Source organism: Aythya fuligula, chromosome 5 (genome assembly GCF_009819795.1).
Source record: "Aythya fuligula isolate bAytFul2 chromosome 5, bAytFul2.pri, whole genome shotgun sequence".
Lineage (NCBI taxonomy): Eukaryota > Metazoa > Chordata > Aves > Anseriformes > Anatidae > Aythya > Aythya fuligula.
The window spans coordinates 12,398,746-12,425,241 of record NC_045563.1 but is presented as its reverse complement, the minus strand read 5'-3'; the positions used below and the strand labels follow the sequence as shown (position 1 = coordinate 12,425,241).

Sequence of the window (26,496 nt, the reverse complement as noted above, 5' to 3'; positions counted from 1 at the left end):
TATCTTCTATGCATAGCTTAAAAACAGCAAAGAGCAGACTGCGAGAACAGGAAGGTCATCACTGAAGTCTACAGTTACCACAAATTAGTTTATTTGCTACTGTATTTAAGAAGCTATTTTTATTTTCTAAGAATTGCACAAACACTTAAAAAAATGCTTTTCTATTGATTGTTAAACACCTGTCAGCACTAAGATACTGTACCCATGGGTTATAGAGAGGTAGTGGCTGGTAAACGCTTACTTTAATATATTAAAGCTCATGAGATTAGATTAGTGAAACCAGGTCACATAAACTGTAATGAAAAAGACAAAACCTAGGCATTGATCTTTCCAGCACACATTTGGAACACACACAGTAGCGCTAAGCTTGCTTTGCGTTTCTCCCCTCAGTCCCTTGCACAAATATGATGATAACACTAGCAGTGCTACTTCATATATACAGCAGGCAGTTCCACCTCAGAAACACAGGCCGTTGCTGGGGAGGATGTGTGCATTGTGTTGCAGAACTGCTACAGCTGGGAAGGGAAAATAATCCAACACATTCTTCATGTGCTAACAGTCTGATGCAAGGTCTCCGAGTCAGTGAAACTTCTCCCTCAACTCAAGTGTAATCAGCTGACTTCAAGGGTTTACAGACTAAAGTGCATTGTTTATTTTTATTTTTATTTTTTTTTTAAAGTATGCTGAAATCACTAAGTGTCTACTAGCCCCCACACTACAGAACCTGTTAATTTTTAAATCTTTCACACCTTATTCTAGTGCCTTCCTTATGTTTTAAATGATTTGCAAATACATGCATCAATACCCACCTGTATTATCAAAGGCATTTTTATTTGAGTTAGATAAGGCTGTCTGGGCTAGCAACTGTATGTTCTATATAAATAGAAGACAGATCTAATAGTTTCCATTCAGCACTGTACATACAGAAACAAATTAGCAAATGATTCAATTTTTTTCATAAATCATAGCAGACATTAAAGTTCATTTTAAGAAAGGAGATACTGAGATATTACATGAGGTATTTTAACAAAGTATATTTTCTCTCTTAAATACATCTTAAAACATACGTACCCCTATCTTGACCTGGTGCAGAAGAACAGGACAGGGCAGCACTGTAAGTATCCCTGCATCCAGCAGCAACTTCGTATTCACAGTATGATTTAACATCTAGTATTTTCATAACTAAAATTTGCATTTCTCTAATATCTTCCACTTGAGAAGATCAAAGAACTTTATAGCCTTGTGATTGCCTCTTCCCTTCAGAGGCATTCAGACCAGTTAAATAGCTGCAGAAACTGAAGTACAGTGAAATTTCTGTGACTTGCCCCAGGTCAAAGAGGAGTAAGATAGCAAAACCAGCCTGATTTTCATTCTCCCATGTTTAATTCACAGATCTCCATTCCTTCTGCATTGATCCATAAGTCACTGTGTAATCTGCTTTGTAACATCCGATTTCTTTGTGTGTGAAGCATGCTCCCAGTAGCCCCAAAGGACACGTAGTCTAGTAAACCAAGCAACACAAAAAACAATGGAGCTACCAGTTTGAAATATGACCTCTTAACAACGTATCTACAACAATTTACAAGTTAGACTTCATCATTAAAATGGCATTTTTATTCGTATTTTCAACATGAAATACAATAAAATATAGTCTTGTGCTGACAGACATGCCTCACTGCAAGATTGGGTAATTCTGGCTTGTACAGATTCAATGCCTTTATTAACACACTTTGATTTTAAGTAGATACGAGTCCAGTTTTCAATTTTTCAGGTACTCTGATGTTCATACGAAGTAACTCGCTAAGAGCAATATTTATAAAGGAGTGATTGCAGGCTGTACATAACTAGGGAATGATCATATACAACAGAAGACAACAGTTAATCAATTTTGGTTCATTGAATGGTAAGTTACATAAGCATTTCTTCAAAATTCAAAAGCTAGCTTCCGTGGAGTCATGAATTGCTTCACCACTTCATCTGTGACCTGTTTCCGTCTCTCTTGATGAGCTGCTATCATGGGCTGCAATGTTTCAATAAGCACCTTCTTCAGCTCCCCTGTGAGCAATTCCCCACTTGTGTATGCCTGTCAAGAAAGTGTTGCTTGCTAAGTATGGTGCTATACGGAAAAGGACCTAGTGACAAATATTTCTTAAAAGTCTGTTCATGGCAAATGAAGATCTGGATGTCTTAAAAACAAGCACATGCCTTAAAAGATCATGTGGTATCACTCTGAAAATGTAACTTGTAAAAATTGCTTGTGTTTTAAAAGATTTAAGGCAGATGGGCACTTTAATGTATAACTAATTATATGGAATAAATAAGATACATTCACAAGAATTTAACTGGGAAATCCTGTAATTATTTGCAGGAAACTGTTTTTCTCCCTTACATACCATTTCAAATAAAGAGTTACCCTAAGCTGGGCTCAAATTCTCATATTGTTCTCTCATCTAGTTTGGGTAAGGTATTAGATGTGACTGAAGTATCCTTTTTACAGGAAAGAACTCAGAATCTCTGTTCACAGGAGTATTCATATTCACAGTCGGTAAGCCACGCCATTGCTCTGCTACTGAAAACACTTCAGCTAAACAGGTGACTGGGTTCAGCCCTGGTTAGAAAACACGGCTGGGGCAGTTCAACTATGATTTGAAATGACAATGAACATGATAAACTTACTTCCCCTTGTGATTAAGCCATTTGTAATACTGAACTGGTATTATAAAATAAATAAGTAAAATATCTTAATAAGAATGAACTGTTTTAATTTCTGTTTTTATTTTTAATCTTTTTTTTTTTTTTCTTTTTCTCTTTCTCAATAACACTGATGTTGCTTTCTCTGAGTACCCAGTTCTGAGAGCTTCTCCCTGTGGTACTGTACTGAAACAGCTCCTCTAATGCCACTATAGGCACAAACTTCATGCTTTCTAATCTGATTCTGAGGCATCAGTGCTGTAAGCTGCTGGCTGTAGTACAGGCTTTGTACTGTAGCAGAGTTGTACTGATTTTGTTTCAATGGTTGGAGACTAATGGAAAATTGCTCAGCGTGTCAAATGTACAGATTTCCACAAGGAATTTGCAGCAGATTTCCAGGGGGATTAGTAGCTATCCAACCCTGTTCTTGTGTGGGAAAGAGCAGAAGGTTAGAGAAGAATCTGTAGCTCTTGCCCTTCTTGAAGCTGTTTCTACCAGGAGAAAGCTGATAAACCGATATGACGTGGGTACTATTAACTAAATATACTGCCTTCAAAGGAACATGTATTGCCTAGTATTGATATGACACCAAAGTTGAAGGCAGTGAAATGCCTTGCTACTATCTCTAGGGACTGAAGTCTGCCAAACAGGTTTAGGGACATGTAACTTATACAAAGCAGCTTGTGCTTGGGCTCACTTAATCAATTTCTCATAGTTATTACTGTTCTTTTGATGATAAGAAAAAAAAAAAAAGGATCAGCAAGCTTTTGAAGCTGCTGAGTATTTAGGTACTTTACGGAACAGGCAGAGTTCATTATACAATTAAAAATAACATTAATCCTAAGGTGGAATCATTTAAAAATTTGGGAAGATACTGCTATATGGTGTTGGAAATCTTTATGAAAATACTTGGAAATAAAAGTTTTCTTAAAAAAAAAAAAAAAAAAAAAGACAGAATGACTTGTGAGAAAGATGAACATTGCAACAAAAATACAGGGGTCTTCATATAAAAACTTGGAAGGAATGGAGACTGTAAGAATAACAACACAACTGCCTTAGGCAGGCTCATAGCAGGACTTAGTTACAGCCTTGTCATCACAGTAAGGAATGAATAATGCTCTCTTCAAGTTGGCTACTTACCTGCTTCAGTTGTTCAAGCCTGTCATCATCTTCGAGGAAAAAAGTCAGGTACATAAAAGACACATCAACATCGCAGTTACCTCCATACTTCCTGTGCTCTTCGATAGTATCTCTGCCTCCCGAGAAGGCATGCTTGTTAATCTGGAAAAATGCAATGATTTTATGGTATAATTTCTGCTAAATTGCATATTACTGTATTGTAAAGAGGTACATCACAATCCTCCAAATCCTCTAATTCAGGAGAAGCTGAAGGGTGTCTGTGACAAGTCAATGCAGAGCACCGATACTGGAGCAGGTAGGCAAAAGGCAGTCATTAGAAGTCAGCAGAGAAAAATGCTACATACATACTCCACAGGTTGTGGAGTATGCCAGACCAAAAATGAAGCAAAAATCAAGAAGAATCCACACCATCTTTTGTCAAAAAAAATCCTTTTTGTTGAAGCTGTTGACTGTTGGATGGACTTTGCACTTATAGAAAATGTACTTTCTGTAAGAAGAAATAAGATATTCATCCCATTAAGAAATTAATTTTGAAAGAGATGAAGAAGGCCTGGAGAATTTTTGAAGAAATCCTAGAGAGAACCTAGCCTCTTTTTCAGGGAAAATGAAAACTAAAGAAAGCAAGGCTAAACACTACAAAACCCTAGCTAGAATGGCTATCGCTAGACAAATGCACAATTGTTCAGTCTAAAAATGGAATATTTACTGATTCCCACTCCCCTACTTTTTCTTTTATGCATAGCTTCCTATGGGCAGATGAATTGCACTGGTGAATATATTTTCCTGCTAATCCCACCCCCAGCTAATTCAGAAGCCACTGGCGTATTTTTAATTTTTTTACATGTATAGAAATCTCAGAGGATGCTAACTGTGCCACAAATACAAACAAAGCTAATAGCCAGGAAGAGGAAAAAAGCCTTCTTCAACCATAAGGTGGGCTTTCTTTGAATCCTGTATCTATTCAGACATCAACAGCAACCAGCTAGGAGACACACATGCCTATGGAGGAAGATTTTACTAGTTCTGGTACTTAGGAACTGTTATATATTTACAATTTCAGAACATTCTTATTATCTGTATTATATAACACACATAATGTTTTTTTGATTCTTTCTAACTACTGTATGATGATGTTTTGTGGCAGTGAATTACAAAAATTATGCAGCAATGAATATCTTAAGAAAATAAACTGCCACCTGTCACATTACATCTATTCTTACATTGTACAACAACCTGAATAGCTGTCTCAGAATCTGTAAAATTAAGATTTTAGATATTGTTTTGCACTTCCCCTCACCTGTTCCTTACTAGATTTTGAAAGGCTTTCTGTGTTTTTTTTTTTTTTTTTTTTTTCCTATACTCATAATCTTTACAGTTTCTTTTCCTACTAAAGTGAGAGGGATTAAATACAATAAGCCAGGTGAAGGCACAATATTGTTTTATACAAAATGTTTCCTACATTAATTTTGAGCTCATTTCTTACATATTCTGGCATTGACTTGAGGTTTGAATGATTTACCTGGTGATGTATTGATCTTTTCTCTGAATTATTACAGATAAAATAGTTGATTATAATGTTGCCATTCATCTCCTTTGAATGGATTTCCCAGAAGCTTCTCAGCCTTTTCCAGTAGCTACTAATTGTTCACCTTATGTTACCTGGAAGTTTTGAATCTCTCTACTTAGCAACGTACTAATGATCTGAAAAATGCTGCAAGCAGTAATTTTTTGTACTCTGCACTCTGTACTCAACACTGTTTTTAACCTTCATGCACCACCAGAAATCACCTCTCCTACTCTAATTTTTCATTTCTTGGCCATAAAAATATTTGGTCTTTCACTCAAGCACTATTTCCATAGTTACTTTATGATGGGCTTCAGAAGCTGAAATGATTCTCAGTTTGTCCTCCATTACTTAATGTTTTACAATGTGTTCAGGATTCACTCTTTATATTTTTTATATTCCAAGTAACTAGAATTATTTTGTTATTTTTCCTACATTTTTAAAGATAGCAGAAATAGGACTTATTTTAATTAGACATAAATCATCTTGGATCTCTTCACAGATTACTACCTATTTGCTAGGAAAAATGGAAGAATATTATCAATATTACCCCTAACAGCGTATCCTCTGTTCTGAGATTATAGATGCTTTTTAAAAAGCAACTGTGTAACTCTACAAATAATCTGCAATTTTTATCATCCAAACACATGAAGAATTCTAATTTTTGGAGTACTGTTTAATCAGTTTCTACATAAGATAATGAATTCTCATGAAATGACTGCAGAAGAATCTGACCAATATATGGGTTTGTCAACCACAAGACAATGAATCCAAGCCCACCTAGCAGAAACAACGTGCACATCTTTTTTCTTTTTGTGATTGATAGTTACTTCATGTCTGGTTACCTTGTCTATCTGTCTGTTTCCAAAACCTTTTTCTAATTTTTTTTTTTAATACTATAACACATGAACTTTTGCAAAACCTAATTGTCTGACATGGGTTAAGAGAGATTTTCCTTTGAACTAAATGGGGCACTACGAATATACTCAGATAGGAGAAAATAGCCCTTCTAAAAGTTAGGTGAAAATCAAAATATTTATTTGCAAGTTTGAGGATGAAGTGCATGGCAGCAGATCCACAAGCATTAAGGAAAGTCTGGAGTGTGTTCTAACTGCTATTGTGCAACACCTGGTGCTCCTGGCATGGAGAGGCAGTCAAAAGAAAGCTGTTTATTTGACTTACATCAAGAACTGTTAGATGCCAAAACTATAGCAACATAATGTTTGTTTCTAGTGCACGAGCCTCCACAGATCTTATTCTTAGACTATTACTCAGACCTATCAGATGAACAAACATGGTATTTCGTACATTATTCTATTGAATATTTGCACTGTTAGCTTAGTTAGTATGGCAAAAGATTACATTTGATGGTCTAGCTAAATTTGTGTAACTTGGTCAGCTGCTAAATTTTTCATTTCATTGCTTTGCGATGAAATGTATGGGAAAAAGGATGCCAAAATGTCCATGTGTTCAAAGGAAACATTAAAAATTTGCCATTGTAAACATGAGCAGCACCACTTCTATTTGTCATAAAGCTTTGCAATCTCGTTTTTAAGATCCTTACCTTTGTTTTTATTTGTTTGGGTGTATCAGTGAGGAAGATGGAGGAGTTGGGGTCACTAGCACTCATTTTTGTCTGTGCTCCTTGCAAGGCTGGGAAGAAGACCGAGTGCAGTAAGGCTGGTTTAGGATATCCAATTCTTGGTGCTACATCTCGGGTCATTCTAAAATAAGGATCCTGGAATAACCATCAATAAAAGCACAGAATAAAGTTGAGAAATGTGTTTTAAAGGCTGATTAGTGTTGGATTGTTTATGCCTTAACAGGTGGTCTCAGGAAAAAAAAAAAAAAGTAAGTCCCATAACCTATTTCCAATTCACAGACTTGTCGAATCATTGAGGTTGGGAAAGACCTCTAAGATCATCTAGTTCAACCATTAACCTAGCACTGCCAAGTCTACCACTAAACAATGTCCCTAATTTGGTCCACCCAGAGGAACAAACAAACAAAACCCAAGTCCCCCCCCTTTTTTCAATTTCTGTAGTTTCACTGTACATTCTGACTCCCTCACTTAACAGACACATTTACAAGGATTTGGAGGTGGATACTGACCGAGATGGCAAGCTTTACCCTTTCAAAACTAGTTTAATGCTCAATACATCAGCCCTGCTAACTCATGTGCAAAAATCCTTTCCCTCCTCTGAGGAAGGTGCAACCCATCAGGCACCAGCAGGCCTGCTGTTGTGTTGACTATCCCACGACAGAGAAACCCAACATTCTGCTGGTGACACCAGCCTTGTGGCCGTGTATTAATTACCTGCATCTGCCTGTTCCTTTCAATATTGTTCCCTGGTAGTGGAAGGATAGAGGAAATCCCTATCCATGCACTTGGTCCTTTAATCAATTGCCCCAAAGCCTTAAAGTCCCTCTTAATTGTCCTTGGATTTCTCTTTGCTACTTCATGACTGGCAATGTGAAAAACTAATAATGGATAATTATTTTTAATGGCCACATGTTCCTCCATCCTCTCTTTATAAATCTTAGTTGTTAAGGTTTTGCAGCCTTTCTGACACATTATTCCAATGCTTCTTTACTTTTACTGATAGAAGGTTTTTCCCTAGGGTACAACATAAATCCCCAGTGCTGCAAGTTAAGGCTCACTATGATGAAAATATGATTTCCTTACCTGATCAATAGCACATGGAATAAGACACTGTAAGTCTTCCTTGCCATTGAAGATCTGTGGAAATGATGAACTGAAGGATGGAGCTGCTTGAATAGCAGGAAAACTGATCTTTCCTAGAACACAACAAGTTTGGAAAAGGTGAGAAGTCAATATATGCAATGATAAATAGAGAGAACCTTTTGAAATATGTAAAATGCACACGTGAGTCATTTGGATACTCACTTGAAGACCAATACTTGTCTTTACCAAGCAGTATTGCCTCAGCTGAGGAAACCTTTTCATCTGTACCTTCTATGAGCTCAACAAACCATCAACAAACTAATTTAGGTACTAATAAAAAAGGGGCAGGCTGTGATCACAAAGATTCAGGACAAGGTTCAGCAACATATGCTTTTTATGCTTTTCCTTCATCACTGAATAATCTATCCTTCTCAGAAATATACTTGACTGCATCATTACTCTGAGCTGCTCTTTTTTTTTTTTCCTTCTCACATTCTCTTTGTGAGAGAATTAGTATAGAGATACTTATCAGGCAAAGTCTCCTCTAAGATCTTACAACCATTGCTATATGCATGCTGCTCAAAAATCTCAGATGTGGTCACTTTTCTTTTTATATAGTACTTACTCACAGAGTGAACAACCTACTTCCTCATTAAAATCCTCTCAGAACAGCAAGTAGTAGATTTTTCCAAACATGGAACGAAGTCATTAATACAATACCAACATTTATTAGAACACTGGTAAGGCAGAAACAGGAATCTGTTTTTCAGCTACCATTAAGTCTGAAAAGCTGACCAATTATTGGTCAGAGAATGATGTTAGCACTCAGGAACACCAACGTTTTAATGCCATCATTGACACGGAATCTTTCTTTGGCCAATATGACAGAAACCTCCAATCGCAGGGAAGTAAATGGAAGACAGAGTTACCTAGCATCATGACAATAAGGCTTTTGAGCACTCCTTATCTTTTCTCACATGTGTATGAAAAGTCTTCTACTTTTGCAGTAGAAATTTCTAGGAAATACAGTTGACTATAGCTATAATAGTTCTAAAAAACAAGAATTATTCTCTCTTCTGATCATTTCAACTTCTGTGTTTTGCACTTTGTTGTTATTAATGCTACATCCTAGGAATTTCACTGTCAAGCGTTTTCTATACTGAAGAAACCACAGTAACACCCTTTTAGAATCAGCCTAGAAGCATGGATCTTGTTTTTCCCATCTGTTTCATGAATGGCAGATAGCAATCTCTTCAAATGGTTACTTAAATACTGTCACAGAAAGTAAAAGCAAGGATCACTTCCAGTAACCCACGTTATTTCCTACCAATGCAATCACTGTCTGTAAAGCCAAAGATTCCTTTCACTTGGTTAAACGTAACATGCTTCTGAACTTTGACAATGTTTTTGTAGAATCCCATACTTGACCTGTGAGAAAGAAAATGGAAAAACAAAGTAAGAAGAGTGGGAAAGCACAGAAAAAAGCTTTCATTCCAAAAGCTGAGAATGTTACAAAACTTGCAGGATTGTTTGAGGGCATTGTTTTGGTCTTTTTGTGGCCCATGGAGATGATAATGAGAGGATTTTCTAAGAAGGCAGCTCCAACAGAGGTTTCTTTTTCTTAAATCTTCTTTAAAGTTTACTCAAAGTTCAAATGATAATCTTTCATGCTGTTAAAATAACTGACCATAACAGTTGATGAAATGCCTTTAGTTAATGCAGATAAAGTACAAACACATCTCAAAATTTTGATGCCATCTTAAAATCATCATGCAGTTTTCTTGGCGGTTTAGGTATTTTTACATTTTAGCAGCTTTAAATTTAAATTACAAAAATATATTAAGTCCTGCACACACAAGTATTTGTTTATATATTATACAGAAGAATGACAACAGGATATATATAAGATGTTGAACAGCATAAAAACTAATGTTTCTCCTTTAAGTATTGTAAAGCTTGTCTTGCAGCTTTCAAATCTAGATAATTAAAACACTGTTGGCTGTCAAAGTAGAAGAGAAAATACAGACAATTTTTTGTTTTTGATGCTCTAAAGAAATTTATACTTACCCCAAGTAGTCTAAATCGGAAAAGATAAAGGTTTTATTGACGTCAAAACCACATGCAATGATATCTTTTGCATTTTCTTTTGCATATTCATATGCCTTCTCAGTTGTCAGATCTTTCCAGAGGTACTTCTCATCGTCAGTTAACTGTATAACTAAGGGAACATCAAATACTTCTTGCAGCCACCTTATAAAAGCAGAAAAAAATTTATCTCAGAATAATTAAAAATAAAAGATATTTTAGCCACACACTTAAAAATATTTTTATACATTTAAACAAAAAGATATACAAAGGACCGCACCATATACAGTTACTTATGTTTATGTGAGCAGTGGTTTCATACAGATTATAAAGACAATTTACCTGGAAAAAAAAAAAAAGACTCACACTCATTTTCTGTACATATGTTAGCAGTCACCATTTACAACTTGTGTTTAAGAAAAACAAAAATTCTAAGGAGTACCATCAAGCTTCAAGTGCAAGGAGAAGGCTTTATGCTAATACACAGATTATGATCACATTAACGAAATGTTAAGATTGCATTGTTCATCAATATTCACCTCAAACAAAGCAAACTCATTGCAATTTATCATTTGGTTCCCTAAGCAGCATTCAACATTTCCTTAGAAAAAAAAAGTTTTGGTTAATGAAAATTATAGAAATAGCTTACTTTGTGAATATAAATGGGATAAGATGACCAACATGCATTGCCTGAGAGGACGGCCCTCTGCCTGTATAAAGGTAAAAGGATTTCTTATTTTCGTAAGCATGAAGGATTTGGTCCATATCCCTGAAGAAGAAAAAACAAACAAAGGAAAACATGAGACAATTCAAAGAATTTAAGAAGAAATATCTTCTGCAATTCTTTTCAATTCAAAATTCAAGTGCTTTTAAAGCCAAATGTATTAATAAGTGAAATATAGTATCTTAAGTGTCCTAGAAATATATACATGTATATATTTAATTAGTTTTCTGATTGTCTCCTTCAGCCAGCTTATGAGGAAAAACAAAGAGAAATTTACTTAACTGGATAATAATTTCTAAAGCTTCATAAAACAGAGCTGGGAATCATTTCCCAAATAAGGCGTTATGTTAAAGTAACCTGGTTGGAATGGTCTGTGGTGGAGGTTATGCCCTCAATCATGCTCAGGCACTTACTTGAAAAGCTCTAGCCGCCAAAAGTCTATGCATGCTAACAACTAAACAGTGTAGATGACTGTCAGGCTGGTGATTAAGATTATTCCCTGAGTCTTTTTTATGTAACAAGAAGTATAGGTCCACAAGCCATGTGGACCCCTGCTGAAATCAGCAATGCCAGCATATGAGACTTGGGGTTCTTTGCCAGACCAAATTCTCCATCTGGCTGTTTACATACTGGCTCAAAATGGAACCTGTACAAAGCAAAGATTCCCTGCAGACTTCTCCCTCTATTTAGGATAAGTGAAGACATATCAGACAAAGATGCATGTACCCAGAAAAAACAAAGTGGTTCAAGTTTTGACAGGGTAAACCTGGAGTAGTTGCTAGTTTCAATTAATTCACAGTTGGTTTACCTCGGCGTAAAGAACATGGTCTTTTGCTAGTCAGAACAAATGCTCACAGAAAGCCTGTGAGCCCAGTAATGCTCACAGAAAGTCTACCTAATCTTGCCTTTTTGAGTTTTAATGAGAAAAACTCACCTGTGAGAAAAAAAGATTCCTCTGCGTAGAAAGCGGTGAGGTTTTTGCCCAATAGCTCTTTCTATTCGATTGATCAGATCTGTGTCAATTTTAGCGCTGCCAAACCGAACTACAGTAATAAAGTATTAGAAAAGAAAATAAAATTAAGTATAGCATAGCTATGAACAGATCTTGCATTTACCAAGAACATACCAATGCAGCCTAGATCAAAAAGAACATCTTTAAGTTTTAGGAAAAATGTAAAATGGCTAGATTTTCCTGATTCTTCTCTGGAGTCCCAGCAGTAGTCCCTGATATTAACTCTATGCTACCAGGCCCAGTCTATTTACTACCTCCCCATTTCGCTTCATCTATGATTAATTATAATAGCAGTCTCCTTATACAAGGAGTATGCTTATTCAGAACAAAAAAAAAAAATTCCAGAGAAACATATTTAGGTCAATAACTTGGCCTCCATAAATCAAAGGATAAGAATGGCTGAGAGGCTCTAAATATTCCTTTCTTGATGTCTGAATTTTCAGCCCTCAAATCATGTTTTCCTCTTTTCAACCCCAAATGCTCTTCTCTAAACTTCATTTTTCTTTATATTGCCATGATTACAGACACTGCTCCCCTCAAGAGGCTTGAAAAGGTAATGCATAATACCCTTTACTGCATTCACATAAGACATTATTTAGAAAACAGTTTAGGAAATCAGCTGATTAAAATAAAATAATATTTTCAGAGGAAGTGATTTCATTCAAGAAGGGTTTTGTCAGACAGAAACAGCAGCATTTTTTTCCCTTTGCAGTTGAAACTGAACTGGGAAAATCTTTTATTTTTTTTTTCATTAGAGCTTCTATACTCCAATCCCAATTCCTGGACCCTAATAATCATGTCAATTCTCCGTGATTTTGACTTGCTCAAAATGATCTAGACAAAAATCTACTCTTTCCTAATATTTTTCTCTACTCAGCATTAGAACAACCTGCAGTATTAGCTACTGGGATAGACAAACTAATCAAGAGAACGAAATAGATAAAAAGTACATTTCTATGTATATAATAATCTATATCTGTCTGTTAAAAACAAACAAACACAAAAACCAAGCCTTTCTGTGGGGATGCAGTAATTAACTGAAATGTTCTTCCAAAGACTGGTACTTCTTACTAGAGCAGGTGGACTTCTGATGTTACATCCTAGCAGGTGGTAATGATCCTTAGCTGGACAGCATAACAATTTAGACCACTGGATAACAAAAAGAGGTTGATTCCAACTGGAGGCAGAACACTTTCAGTGCACTGCCTTGGGAATACAACTCATTTTACACACAAAATTAATCTACAGGGCCATCAAGGAATACTGAATACACTTGGGGTAATTTGGAAAGCCAAATATTCAGATACCCTTGGCTTATTATACAGCCAGACTACAACAATCTCTTTCTCAGAGGAGGAAAAGAGGCTTTCCAACCCTTCACAGCACAGGTTCTCAAAGCACAGCATGGAGGCTAGTATTAGTCCATCAAGGCTTTGTATGCATCTCAAAAAGGATTATTTAAGACCATGGCTATCCTAATGCTTGAGACTGCAGCGCTCAAAATGGATGGTTCAGAAGACTAAGCCCAACATGTACCCTAGAGCACTGGGATGCTGAGAAACAGTACAGGGAGTTGCCCTCCTACAGTCTGGCTGAAAATTGGGATGTGTGTTTAATGCTGTACTTTGCTAGGTGAACTATTAAATGAACTGCTGCATAAACAAAAATCAGGAACTCCCACTGAAGGAAAGGCAGGAGAGACTCTTGACAGGAAAGAAGAATAGTAATGCATCCAATTTGAGCATCAACTTGAATATGTTTCTGCAGTTTCAGTCCCTTTCCACCTATTCAATTTTCTTCTAGAGTTACTGGTTGTGCACAGTATTAATACAATGCTTTTTACATAGTTAGTACACTTAAAGTTACATGAATCCATTACTAAATGGGAGGGAAAACAAGACCTCTTGTCTCCCACTGGATAATGGTGAACAAATTCCTCTTGGCAACTGTCCGTTCACTGGAGGTGGCTCAGGCGGGATAGCACACCAAGGAAGCACCAGGCCCATCCACTGACTCATTAAAATAAGTGCCACTAAAGAAGATAAATGCTGGTTCATGACTCAGCAAACACCACTTTAATCCATATGTCTTCTGAGTGTTTCCAAATGTGCTTGTCCCAAGCAGACCTTAATTGCTGATTTAATTTCTGCCTAACAAATAAAATGCATTACAAAGTGCCAAAGTAATTGTAATTTGGATGAATGCTAAATAGAGACCAAATGAACATGAAAAATGTTTGATTCAGCAGAACAACAACAAATGGCAAGAGGCTAATCTTACAGAGAGAGGTTCTGGAGTCTCCCTCCTTGGATATCTTCCAAAGCCACATGGACATGGTCCTGGGTGACCTGCCACAGGTGGCCCTGCTCGAGCAGAGGGGTGGGACAAGATGACCTCCACGGGTCCCTTCCAACCTCCACCATTCTGTGATTCTGTGATAAAGAAATCATGAGAATGCTGAAGACTAACTGAGACTAGCCACCTTGGAAATATCTATGTTATTACAGAAAGTGATTAAAATTTGATCACTCTGATATTACATTTGATCTCTCTGATATTACAGAATCATAAAATGGTTTGGGTTGGAAGGGACCTTAAAGATCACCACCCCCCTGCCATGGGCAGGGACACCTTCCACCAGACCAGGTTGCTCAAAGCCCCATCCAGCCTGGCCTTGAACACCTCCAGGCATGGAGCATCCACAGCTTCCCTGGGCAACCTGTGCCAGTGCCTCACCACAGACTCAGTGAAGAATTTCTTCCTAACAGCTAAATGAAATCTCTCCTCCTATAGTTTAAAACAACTCCTCTTTGTCCTGTCGCTATCCATCTGTAGAAAGTTGCTCTCCACCTGTGTAGAACACTACTGGAAATCCCTACCTAATTGTATTAAACATTAACAGACTGTGTGACTCCCTTTTCTTTGTCCATGTTAATCTTCCTTGTTAAAAAACTGTGTAGTATTTGACAATATATTTCCTCTAATGAGGAAGTTCAGCACATTTTAAACTCTCTGTCCAGAAAGAGATCTGCCTTCCTAACCAGCTTCTGAGAAGGACACAGAGCCTGCTTTTGATCTCTAACTTTTCCCAAAAGACAGCTTTACTCTTGCTACATATACGGAGTACTGAGAGGTGCCATTTTCAAGAGCAAATTTACATTTGCTGAAAATTTATTGTGTATTTGTCCTTTTTGCCATTGCTTGGTTATATTTGCATACAAATAGTAAATTATTATTTTTCTGTTACTACATTAACTTTACTGACCAGGCCAGTCTTGATAATCTTTGAATGGCCATGGAAACTGGGAGAGGCTCCTGCGGACTGGCAGAAAGCAAATACCACTCACACCCTGAAAAAGTGCAAGAGGAAGAATCTGCTTTACTGGAGGCCAATCAGCCTCACTTCAACCTCTGGGAATGTGATGGAGCAAATAAACCTGGACACTATTTCCAAACGTTATTAAAAATGTGAAGGTGAGTGGGAGTAGTCAGCATGGGTTTATGAAAGGGAAACCATGCCAATCCAACTTATTAGCCTTCTGTGATGATATGATGAGCCTTGTAGAAGAGGCAAGAAAAATGAATACTGTTTATCTTAATTTCAGTAAGGCTTTTTATACCATCTCCCATCTTATTCTCACAGTCAACTCATGAAGACTGGACTAGATAAGTGAGGTGAACCGTAAACGGGCTGAATTGCCAGGCTCAACCAGTTTTGACCAACAGCATGAAATCCAAGCTGGAGCCCTGGCGTTAGTCATGTAGTCCTGGAGGTTAATATCGGGGCCAATACTGTTTAACAACTTCGTTAATGATGTGCACGAAGAGATAAGAGTGCACTTGCAGCAAGTTTGTGGATGATGCATTACTGGGAGGGGTAGCTGATACACCAGGTAGTAGCACTCCTATTCAGAAGGACCTCACCAGGCTGAAGAAATGGACTGAAAAGAATCTCATGAAGCTCAACAAAAGAGGATGTAAAGTCATGAATGTGGAGAGCAGTAACTCTGTGTGCTGGTACAGGCTGGAAAGCAGCTTGGAAGAGAATGACCTCAGGCTCCTGGTGGACAAGGAATTGAAAAAAAGCCAGCAACATGTCTCTGTGGCACTGGAAGCTCAATGGCCTCATGGGATGCATCAGGAACAGTGCTACCAGAAGGTTTAGGGAGCTGATCCTTCCCCTCTATAATTACGGGTGAAAAACACCTGGAGTGCTGGGTTCAGTTCTGGGCTCCTCAACAAAAAAAGAATCCAGACATACTAAAATCAATCCAGCAAAGGGCCATAAAGGTGAAAGACTTGGACCGTCTGTCATATGAGGAGGAGCTGAGAGAGCTGGGATTGCTTACTGAGGAACAGAAGGCTCGGGGAAGGCTCCACATCTATACAGGAGGAGATCTTATCAATGTGTGTAAGTAGCCGAGCAGAGGAGGTGGGGGGAGTAAAGGAGATATATTTCATATTGTGTATATGGTCAAATGCGGGAACAGGTTGCCCAGGAAGGCTGTGGGTTCTGCACCCTTGAAGATGCTCAAAATCCTACTGGACAAGATCCTGAGCAATGTGCTCTCATTGACTCTGCTTTAAGCAGGGCGGTTGACTAGATGATCTCCCACCAACTGCAAACGTTCTGTATCACTTGTGATATTGAGCTCACTGAAGTATTAGCATTGTTAACATACAGAGCTCCTTCTGACTTAGCCCTCTGCTCTCTTCTCATGCTCAAAACACAAAAAACCCACACATTCTCTAGGGATGTTCACCTCTAGCACTTAACTAACAGAATCTTTCTTCCCAGAATATCTGGTTTGGTGCACAAGCAGGCACTTAAGTGTACATCCAGGACAACCATTTGAGAATAATACTCCTTTCAATCACACCATGCTCTTAGCACTTTCATTTCTTCTATGCCTGAGTTAAAACAAACACACTGACAACTTTATAGGGTACCACTAGCATATAAAAAGACTGTAGGTGGCACAAAAATTTCCTTTATTGTAAGAGCTATTACATTAAGCTCTTGGACAATACTTTGTATTACTGTTTTTAAAAGGAAAGAGCAAACAGTATCTGTTGCATTTCCTGGAGTGGCTAGCATTCTTCTCTGAATAATTTTCAATGTTTCCCTTAGAATAACCCGAATGACTCATCAACCAAATTCCCCAATCCGTTAGCAGTGTAAATAAAGAAGAACTGGTCTAACCCTCCAGTGCTGAATAGGTGAAAAGGACATACACATACACAAACGGGTGCTGGAAGAAAGGATACTGCTGTCAGGTAGAATAATAGCATTACTTTAGCTAATTGATTTACAGTGAAGTCATACTAGCCATTCTCAAAAAGACTTTGAGACTGTGCCAACACAAGTATTGTACTCTTTCCACTATTATACAAGATTTAGAACTGCCCCCAAGAAAACAAAAAAGCCTTCTCCACATCTATACAGGTAATGAGTGATCTTGTCCATTTCTAGATTCTAACAATTATCTTTCTTCCTTTTCCCCCACTCGACATGTATCTTTCTCTGTACACTTCCCCCTTTCTAACTTTTCCTTTCTCCTACTGCCTTCTGCAGACTAAGCCAATATACACACATCACGTACATTTGATGTGATCATTCAGTAACATCACACTGAGTTAAAAGAACGCTGACACTAACAACTGATCTCCCAAAAGCAAACACATGGTTACCACCACATAAGGGTGTATGCTCTATGTTTGCTTAACAGCTTGTTTCTCACACCAGCCACATACAACTGGTGCAGAATTTTCACTGAGGTACAAACATTTCATTAAAAAGCAAAAACAGTAGAAATTAATGAATAGTTCTTTCACCTATTTCTATGCCATGGACTCAAACTGTAAAAATAGGCTATAAAACAAGTAACAAAGTTAACTAACACCCTGTTTCTTAAATTACAGAACTTGGCAAGTTTTGTAGCTTGCTTATCTGAAATATTTTCTATTACATACATTTTTTTTTGGCATGAGAGATACCTTTTCCATCCCAGCCAGCACGGGCCTGTTTGATAGTGTGCCTGGTGAAGGTGTCATTACACTTACAGATTTCTATATTACTTTTGTACCATCCCTGCTCTCCCTAATGCAGAATGCTCTAGGCTCTAGCTGTTCTGCACCACAAAAACTGAAGATACACATACCCATTCACAATGTCTTGATTCACGTAACTTCTAATAACAGGACTTATGTTAAAAACAAACTGATTAAGATTTTAAACTGAAAAGTTGTTTGCAACATGTTTAAGTCTTCCACAGGAAATCCCTGCCTGGGACATTTTCAACCTCTACAGCAAATTCTTTAGACATGAATGCTAACATTAAACACAAACTGTTATACGTAATGGTGTTGATCAAGGTTTGTTATGATTCGCTATATACTGTTTTTGTGGTCGTTATGACCACTCTGCATAAATTCCTTAGAAGCAATGAAGAAAGAGCTGTACCTATCAGTTTGTCATAATCCACGCCTTTAGCATTTGATGTCTGCACTGTCCAGGGGTCCACGAAATCGTCATCCTCTTCTTTAGTTGTACCATTGTTTATTAGTGCAAGGTCTGTTGGAGGTAAGCCTGCCTGATAATCTTGTCCTGTTGTTGTTTTATATGACAGCTTTAACGATAACAGCATCCTCACTGCTGCATCTATTTCATCCTGAATAAAGGAAAAACAGCTGTTTAACTTGACACAATTGAGATAGACAATTATATGTCTCAGTCATCCAAAATTCTGTATCCATGGTTTGACTTGAAATGCATTACTCATAAGCTCTAAGCTTTTATTTATATGTTTGCAGCATCACTGCCAAAAGTAAAAGTAAAGAAAATAGCAGGTGCCAGTTTCCTAACCAGCAGAACTTAGGACATCACTGGCAAGGTATTTAAAGTACCTCTGTTTCACTTCTCTTATTTTTGCCTGAAGGGAAAAAAAAAAAAAGCCTGTTTTTTGGAGGGATAACAAGCTCAACATTTTAAGCACAGATTTCTAAGATACATGGATACAGAAAAATACAATAATTTACTTTATAATAAATGTTCTTTTAGTGGTTTACCTTAAGATAACATATCTGTTACAATTCAATGACAGACTTGAAGACAACATTAAATTCTTCACAACTTCCACTGCTATGACTTTTTAAATACAAAACTATTGTAACATCTCTTACAAGGAATAAATGCATCAAGTTTTATACAATGGCTAGTTTCCAAGGCTTAGTTCCCACATGCAATCCACAAAGAGAGACTATATGAAACCTGAGCTCTCTTTGCCAACATTGCGATGACAGAACTGAAAATTAATGGCAAATTACTACAGGAAGATTAAACAGGGACTGTTACAGGAAGACAGATTTGTTAAGGTGTACGATAATGCTCCCAGTATGATTTAAACAGAGAATCTAAAACCAGGGCAGAATGATAATGATATAAACTTCATTTGAAAACCAAATACCTTGGATCCCATTATGTAGCAAAGCAACTGGCTGAAGCAGGCCTACAGCTCTGTTCTTCACAACTTTGCTCTTGCTAATAACTATCTTTGCTAAGTATTAAACATAAATATTTTAAAACAGGATTTTTTTCTTACTGTAATACAAAATAGATCTCAGAACAAGCATTCTTCAGCACTCTTAAAGACAGACCTAGTCTGAAAAATGGTGAGTTCAGCACATGGAATGGAAATACCTTTGGTGCTTTTCCTGCTTTCAGTGCTCTGACTTTCTCTCCTTGTTCAGTTACTCTTTCAAAAAGCTGAAGTGGACTCAGGGATTTCAAGTCACAGTTTGGACTATCAGCCATTTTGCCACAGTGTAAAAGATCTTTTTATTTACAACTCAACTAAATTCAAGTTCCAGTCTTTTGGCTTGTAGATTCAAAAGCGCAGCAGTGAAAACCAGAAGAACTGTAGGGGGAAAAAAAAAAAAAAAGTTTTATTCTTTCATATACATGCTGAAGGTTAGCTGAGTAAAATAAGAACATAAAAAAACGTCATTGACCCCATACCTAATTCTATTAATATCAGATTGATAAATGTAGGAACTTCAGCACAGCGAGCTGCAGAGAGCAAGCAAGTTTGATATTGACAAGTAAACAAGACTGATACTGACTGATATTGACAAGAGCACCAAATAAATTTACAGATCATTCCAATGTTGTTTCTAAGTATCCCATGTAACACTAGAACACCTTTTCAAAAAGGTGTCAAAGTAACTAAATGTATTTATGACTTAGAGCACCTGACTCCTGATTAATGTGTTTGTACTACTTCAACCCTGTCAAATTTTGTTCCATAAAAGCTGAATGATCAAGAAATTCTTATAACCATTATGAGGAATTTTATCTTAATTTATGCAGTAGTCTTTCAACTCATAAAAAGGCATACAAGAGAAAAGCCTTGTCTTTACTGCTTTCCTCCAAAGGTCACAAAACTGATGATCAGTGAGAAATGCTGCTTTCTATGAAACGATCAATTCTCAGGTAAGCAATAGTTCCTTAAATTTACAGAATATTTGGTTTTCAGCAGTACAGGTCTTTAAAAGACATTTAGATTTAGAGCTTAGCAATATGGTTTAGTGGAGGACTTGTTAGAGTTAGGTCAGAGGTTGGACTCGGTGATCTTGGAGGTCTCTTCCAACCTAGAAGATTCTGTGATTCTGTGAAAAATAATGCTGGAAGATGGCTTAAGTCTGAGAATAACACAGCAGCCTTTCTTATGTCCAACACACACCTTAATCTCAGAAGCTTTCTAGCACTTAGCGTGCCCTTGCTTCCACAAACGGGCTTCTCTCTCAGGCTAACAAAGATAATATTGTAATGATTAACAATGGCATAGTCTGAAAGTTTCTTAGCAATCTTTTTTTTTTTTTTTTTTTTTTTTTTAAATAATTAATACCATACAAGACTCTGGGAAATTACAACTGCATAGTTTACAGTAGGCTAATACAGAAAGTACAGGAAGTTAAATAATGCTCTTAAGAAAGTGTAAGGTTTTGGTTACCAAAGGCATTAAAATCAAGGTTATTTTCACTCTACATCAGAAACATCTTGATCTTTATCCCTTCAGTTATAATCTAAAACGCATTTATAATCTAAAAAGCTCTCTTGTACTTAATTTTAATGAGTACATCAAACACTTAGTAGTTTCCAAGAGTGGAAAACTCCTGCAATATGGACTGCATTGAATTAACTTATATTTTACTATATATGGCTTCCATAATGGTACCCCAGGAATGTCTTCCTCCAACTTTTCCAAACTTACCTGCTATATTGTCTTTAACTATTCTCTGATCTAAAAAATAGACTTTTATTGCTGTCTAAGAAACCTGGGGAATCTGTTATCAGCCTGCCATGAGTGAACACCTTATTTAAAAAAAAAAATAATATTCACGCTCAGCAGCTTCCTGTACTAAATGATGATGCCTTTAGCAGTACATAGGCTCTAAACCATTTTTTTGAGTAATAATTCAAGCATCTGAATGTTTAGATATTTAGAACTGTAGATAAACAAGCAGCAACTTAATACAGTAAGAGAGAATTTTAAAACCATTACGATTCTGATTTTGCCATATTTACATACAAGAAAATACGCGTTAAAAGACAATAAGGAAGGAACCTATCTGAAAAATAACACTGCAAGTCAAAATGCAGCTATCTCAAAGCAATGAATATGCTATGTTGTTTTAACAACAAGGTACACAGAGATGCATAAAAGAATTTAATAACACCTGAGGCTGATAAAATGAGATAGCAGTACAAATCCTAATGAGAAAAGCAAACTGAGAGGAAAAAAATTCTATGGAAAATATCACTGCAATTTGGCCAGCGTGGCAAAGTGCTGCATCACAGTCTGAAGTGGTTTCATTATGCAACCACCCAAGCTATTGCATGGGGTTTTTCTTGAGAGGAAAATGACATCATCTTAGCTCACACTGATTCTTAATTTCCCTGCACTATAATCAGAGGTGACAGTGACAAATTAAAAGTGCAAACAGCTGTATGTTGGAAATAGCATCCACCCTGGGCACTCTCTATCGTGCCATGCCCATGAGGGAAGAGCTCTGTGCCCACGCAGAACCCTGATGACTTTCAAAGGATTTTGTACATCCAAAGGGAGCTAGCTGAACGTTCAGAGACTAAAACACGTGTTAGAAATCTCTTCCTCATTAGGGGAGAAATATGCCTCTAAAATATACGTAGTGGTACCCATTAACGATTTTATAAGAAATGGAGTTGTGAGCTCAGTGCCTTGTCATCTCCCACTTTCAGAAGGAAATCTGGAGAGCCTCCCCAGCACATATTGGTCCCTTGCTGAGCACGAAACACGAATAGATGGAGTTTAGAGGGTCCATATTCAGCCACAACGAATCACAGAAGCATATGGCTCCCCTTTCCCACCATTAATACATATATAAAGAAGCAGGTGACAGCTGCATTAGCGGCTGAGCACGACTTCACCGCGTCCCTCCCACAGCACAGCCAGCGCTGAATACACTCACACCGCCTTTACTGAAATCGCCGCCGTCAGAAGCCTCCGCGGACACCTTGCGCGGGCCTGGCTGGGGGCTACGCCGCGCTGAGGCCGGGGCGCCGCGTGCCGCGCAGCTGCGCCATTCCCAGCGCCCGCTCCGGGAAGCCCCGGGAGGAAGGAAGGAACCCGCCGGCTGCTGGGCGCTCCCGGGCGCTCAGGAGAGGCCGTGGGGCAGCGGCTGCTCCCCCCTGCCCGCCCGCAGCTCCCCGATCCCGGCCGATCCGTCCCGACCCGAGCCGCTCCGAGCCGCTGCCGCCGCTCCCGACCCGCTCCTGTCAGACGCGATCGTGTCACAGCCGCTCCCGCCCGGCTCCCCCCGCGCCCCGTTCCGGCTGGGAAACGCGCTCCGCCCGGAACCATCGTTTTCCCCCCGCCTTGCCCCCACCCGCGTCCAGCAGCCCCTCCTGCCCCTAGGGACCCCCGCAGAAGGACTCGCCGTCGCGCAGCGAGCCGCGGCCTCAGCCTCGCCCGCCGCTCCGCGCTGTGCCTGCGGGGCAACGGCCACAGGCCGGCCGCTTAGAGAGAGGGGAGCGGTTTCTGCCCGGCGTGCTTATAAACGGGGAGCAGCCGCGGGACGCCGGCTTCCGGGGGCCGCCCCTCAGGTACCGGGGGCCGCGGCGGGGCCTGTGGGGGGGGGCTCCTGTGGGAGGGCGCTTTGCTCTTCCCAAAATACCGAGGCCTGCGGGGCTGTGTGTGGTGCCGGGGTGGGTTTATGTCGTCCGATGTGGTTTAGCAGCTTCTTTGCAGTCTCCTGCAGCAAGGTGTTTGTTTCGTATCCCGATACCTGCAAGGAGGTGCCCCCTGCTTACCTCAGAGCCTCGCGCTGCCTCTTGTCTGTGTGTGCTTGAAAATGAAATAAAGCAGTTTTTGAAAGTCTAACCCACTTGTATATCCTCATTCATAGCTTTCTGCCGGAGGTCAGCTTCTTACTGTGAGTTGTTCACTTACATTGTGAATCTTGGTCGCGGTCTGTTTCCAGCCTTATGATACAAATAGTAACTACATGCTGTAAGGTGCAGTCCTTCAGTGTTAGTACTTGTTTGGTGAGAACTGTCAAATAAAGCTGACTTGAAGGAAAAAGGATGCTTATTACTACTTGTTCTGTTTTTAAATGAGTTGTTCTGGAACACTTCTTAGTTATTTTTTCCCTGTGAAATTGCTTAAGTGAAATGCTGTTTTAACAAATGAAGCTGTATTACTCAAAAAAAAAAAAAATCTCTTAGTTGTAAGTTGCTGAAGCTTACAACTATCATAAACCACAGATAAAGACAAAATGCCCTCTAGAGGGAGATCTTGGTGCTTTTATGTGCTAAAACGTTAGTAGCTGGGTTCCAGTTAAACATTCTGATCACTTGGAAAGGGCCTGATGTTGATCAGTGTGTTTGTCTAAATAGGGTTTGTGCTTACCAGCTTTGTTACAGAATACAGACCACAGCCTGTGATGTAACTGTGCTGTAGGTTAAATAAAACCTGCTCATTTTAACTCAAATAGATCTCATTGTGAAGTTAAATGAGTAATCCTTATAAGTTCCAGCATACTGCTCCAGCAGTAGTGTTTGTAGGACTTTCATTTCTGGCATCAACCCTGCAAATGCTTGTGGACATATTGCCTTTCAGACAGCAGTCTCAATCCAGCTGCTTTTGAGAGTAGCTTCTCCAACCTAAATTGAAGATTTCAGAAACTGTTCTGGAAGTGTTGTAGGTTAAATCATTGTAGCATGATGAGTGCTCACAGCTGAGCAAGAAAACAAAGCAGAAATAGTAATTTAATATGCCATCCAATAAATTTTAGTAATTGAAGGGTAGCAGTGCTTTTCGATTGTAAACAGCAGAGGTTAAACATTATTTCAGACACCATCTATGATGTGAATGTAGCTAAACCTATTGTCCACATGTGCCACATAGATTTTGGAAAAAAAGATTTTTGGGATTGTTACAGTGGTAAATTATTCCAGGTTCCATATGCAATCTCAGCATGTGATTTCTTTTTCATAAAAGTTCTGAGAAAGTTAGCTCCACAGTAAACTTCATTTTCTATAAGTAAATGTGAGCAGTGAATTCAGTGTAGCTTCTGGCCTATGCCTGTTACGTTAAAGGCTGTGTAGAGCTACCTCTGGAGATAATGGGAAAAATTCTTTTTCCTGTAAGACTACCAAGTGGATCAAAAATACATTTACTGTTTTTAGTAGCCAATTGAACCCCTTCATGCTTAGCAGCATGGAAGAGTTGAAAGAAACTGTTACTCCGAAGTACCTGTAGTATTTGTATTATTATAAATGAATATCCTAAACCACTGCACCCTCTTGTTTATGTGCGAGGAGGAGGGAGTTCTCCTGCAAGTAAGGTGGAAGTGATTTGCAGTACTTACGCTGGAAGTTTGTTTTCCTTTCCACGCTCATTTTCTCCTTGTCTTGCAGTATGCAAATGCATCTCTGCAATGCATTAAAAATGTATGCAAAGTGCTTGGAGGCAAATGATGTTGCACCATTGAATGTACAGATGTGCTATAATAGAGGAATACATTCCAGGAATAAATGGGAATAAAATACTCATGGATTTTTTTAAGAAATGCATATTTGTATCTTTAAGTTACATGTATTGTGGAGTCCATAATAAATTGTGCTCTGAATGGTCAATTTTTCATTGTAGATTGTTGCTTTGGAGATTCCAGCACTGAGATTTCTGGTGTCTGCTATATCGAGCCATAATGAGTTCATCACTGGTTGCTTATGATGATTCAGACCCTGAGGCAGAAACTGAAAAGACTGAAGTCCCCAGTACTTCTAGCAGACAAACAAGCCTTCCGAGTTCTTCTGTGAAGCCTGTTCAATACTTTGCACCTGGTAGTTTGAGAACAAAATCTACATATGAAATGCAGCCTACTGAGAACACTGACAATTTTGGCATAAGTATTGTTTGTGAAAATCTCCCTGAGCATTATGCACCGAATAATAACACTGATTTGACATCTCCTTACTGTAGGAGAGCATACTCCAGCCATGCTGCATTATGTGTGCCCTACAAAAACTATGAACAGACATCAAGCTCTTCAAGAAACTCTGGAAATGGCACTTCCCAAAAGCGAGTGCATAAAGACAGTCCTACGACTATAAAAGGAATTAGACCATATATCCCCAAAAGACTGCGTCAAGAAAATTCCAGTACCTGTGGAGAAGAAGAGTCTGATCCAGGTGAAAGCTCAAATTGTTATGTGAAGCAAGACGTATCAGGAGAGCAGACAGTGAGAAAGATATCTGAAATAATTAAGCCATATTTGGGATCCAAGTATAAACTTACTGAAATCCCCAAAAGCTTAGTGTTTCATATGTTTAAACACAGCAGTCCTGTTAATGAAATCCAGTGGTGTCCGGTACGAGAACAAAGTCACATGCTTCTCTCAGCTTCTATGGATAAAACAATCAAGGTAATGTAAACCAAGATGGTTTTTGGACTGATCAGCAAGCTTAAAAATGCTGTATTAAATAATGATCTTGGAATAGTGTATTTTTGGCAGTGTGTTTGGCAGTTCCACCATATTCAGAATTGGAGGAGATGCTTTTCTGTACCAGACCTCTTATGAACTCTCAGCTTAATGCTTTAATGTACAATCCTGTAATTTCATAATGTAAGCACTGTGGTGCAGGCTCTGCCTTCAGTCACTGAACAGCTGACTGCCAGCACTTTGCCAGGCCCAAGTAACTACAGCTGCAGGTGCTATGCTGGGTCTTGTGCATCTTTCCTCTGAAATACAATGATGTTTTACATCACAGAAAGGTGTCCTCTCATGACCTAAGGAGTCTTTCCATTTTAAATTTGTTTTAGGGGTTAACTACTCAATACTTACAGTGTATTTTCCTTCTGACTTCAGTGATTTGGTTTCAGTTCTTTGTTAACTTAGTCAATCCAGTAAGTCGTGCATAATCATAGGGTATCCTGAGTTGGAAGGGACCCACAAGGAATCATTGGGTCGAACTCCTGGTTCCAAAAAGGACAAAAAATCAGCCACTGTGTCTGAGAGTGCTGTCCAAATGCTTCTTAAGCTCCATCAGGCTT

General features: G+C 38.5%; 2 protein-coding genes across 4 annotated transcripts in view; one reads left to right on the top strand and one right to left on the bottom strand.

The window, feature by feature from the left end:
* Positions 1 to 674: 674 nt before the first annotated feature.
* Positions 675 to 25,626, bottom strand: WARS1 (tryptophanyl-tRNA synthetase 1). Of its 2 annotated transcripts, none has more exons than XM_032187730.1 (11): positions 25,609 to 25,626; positions 19,602 to 19,818; positions 18,366 to 18,573; positions 11,825 to 11,933; positions 10,816 to 10,935; positions 10,149 to 10,331; positions 9,409 to 9,509; positions 8,082 to 8,194; positions 6,960 to 7,133; positions 3,832 to 3,972; positions 675 to 2,083 (listed from the first exon to the last, which is right to left on the bottom strand). In XM_032187730.1, exons 2-11 carry the CDS (start codon positions 19,713 to 19,715, stop codon positions 1,925 to 1,927), a joined length of 1,422 nt encoding a protein of 473 aa, XP_032043621.1. In that variant the 5' UTR covers positions 19,716 to 19,818; positions 25,609 to 25,626; the 3' UTR covers positions 675 to 1,924. The 2 variants fall into 2 exon arrangements, with proteins under 2 accessions (XP_032043621.1, XP_032043620.1); XM_032187729.1 differs by lacking the exon at positions 25,609 to 25,626 and adding an exon at positions 22,414 to 22,666.
* WDR25 (WD repeat domain 25) overlaps positions 23,009 to 26,496 on the top strand; it is a 66,298-nt gene continuing 62,810 nt past the window's right edge. The window contains exons 1-2 of one of the 2 annotated variants that reach the window (XM_032187727.1): positions 23,009 to 23,045; positions 25,093 to 25,867. In XM_032187727.1, coding sequence (XP_032043618.1) covers positions 25,151 to 25,867 — 717 coding nt within the window. In that variant the 5' untranslated portion in view covers positions 23,009 to 23,045; positions 25,093 to 25,150. Of the gene's footprint in view, positions 23,046 to 23,326; positions 23,375 to 25,092; positions 25,868 to 26,496 lie in introns of those variants that run through there. The other variant, XM_032187728.1, reaches the window with a different exon arrangement.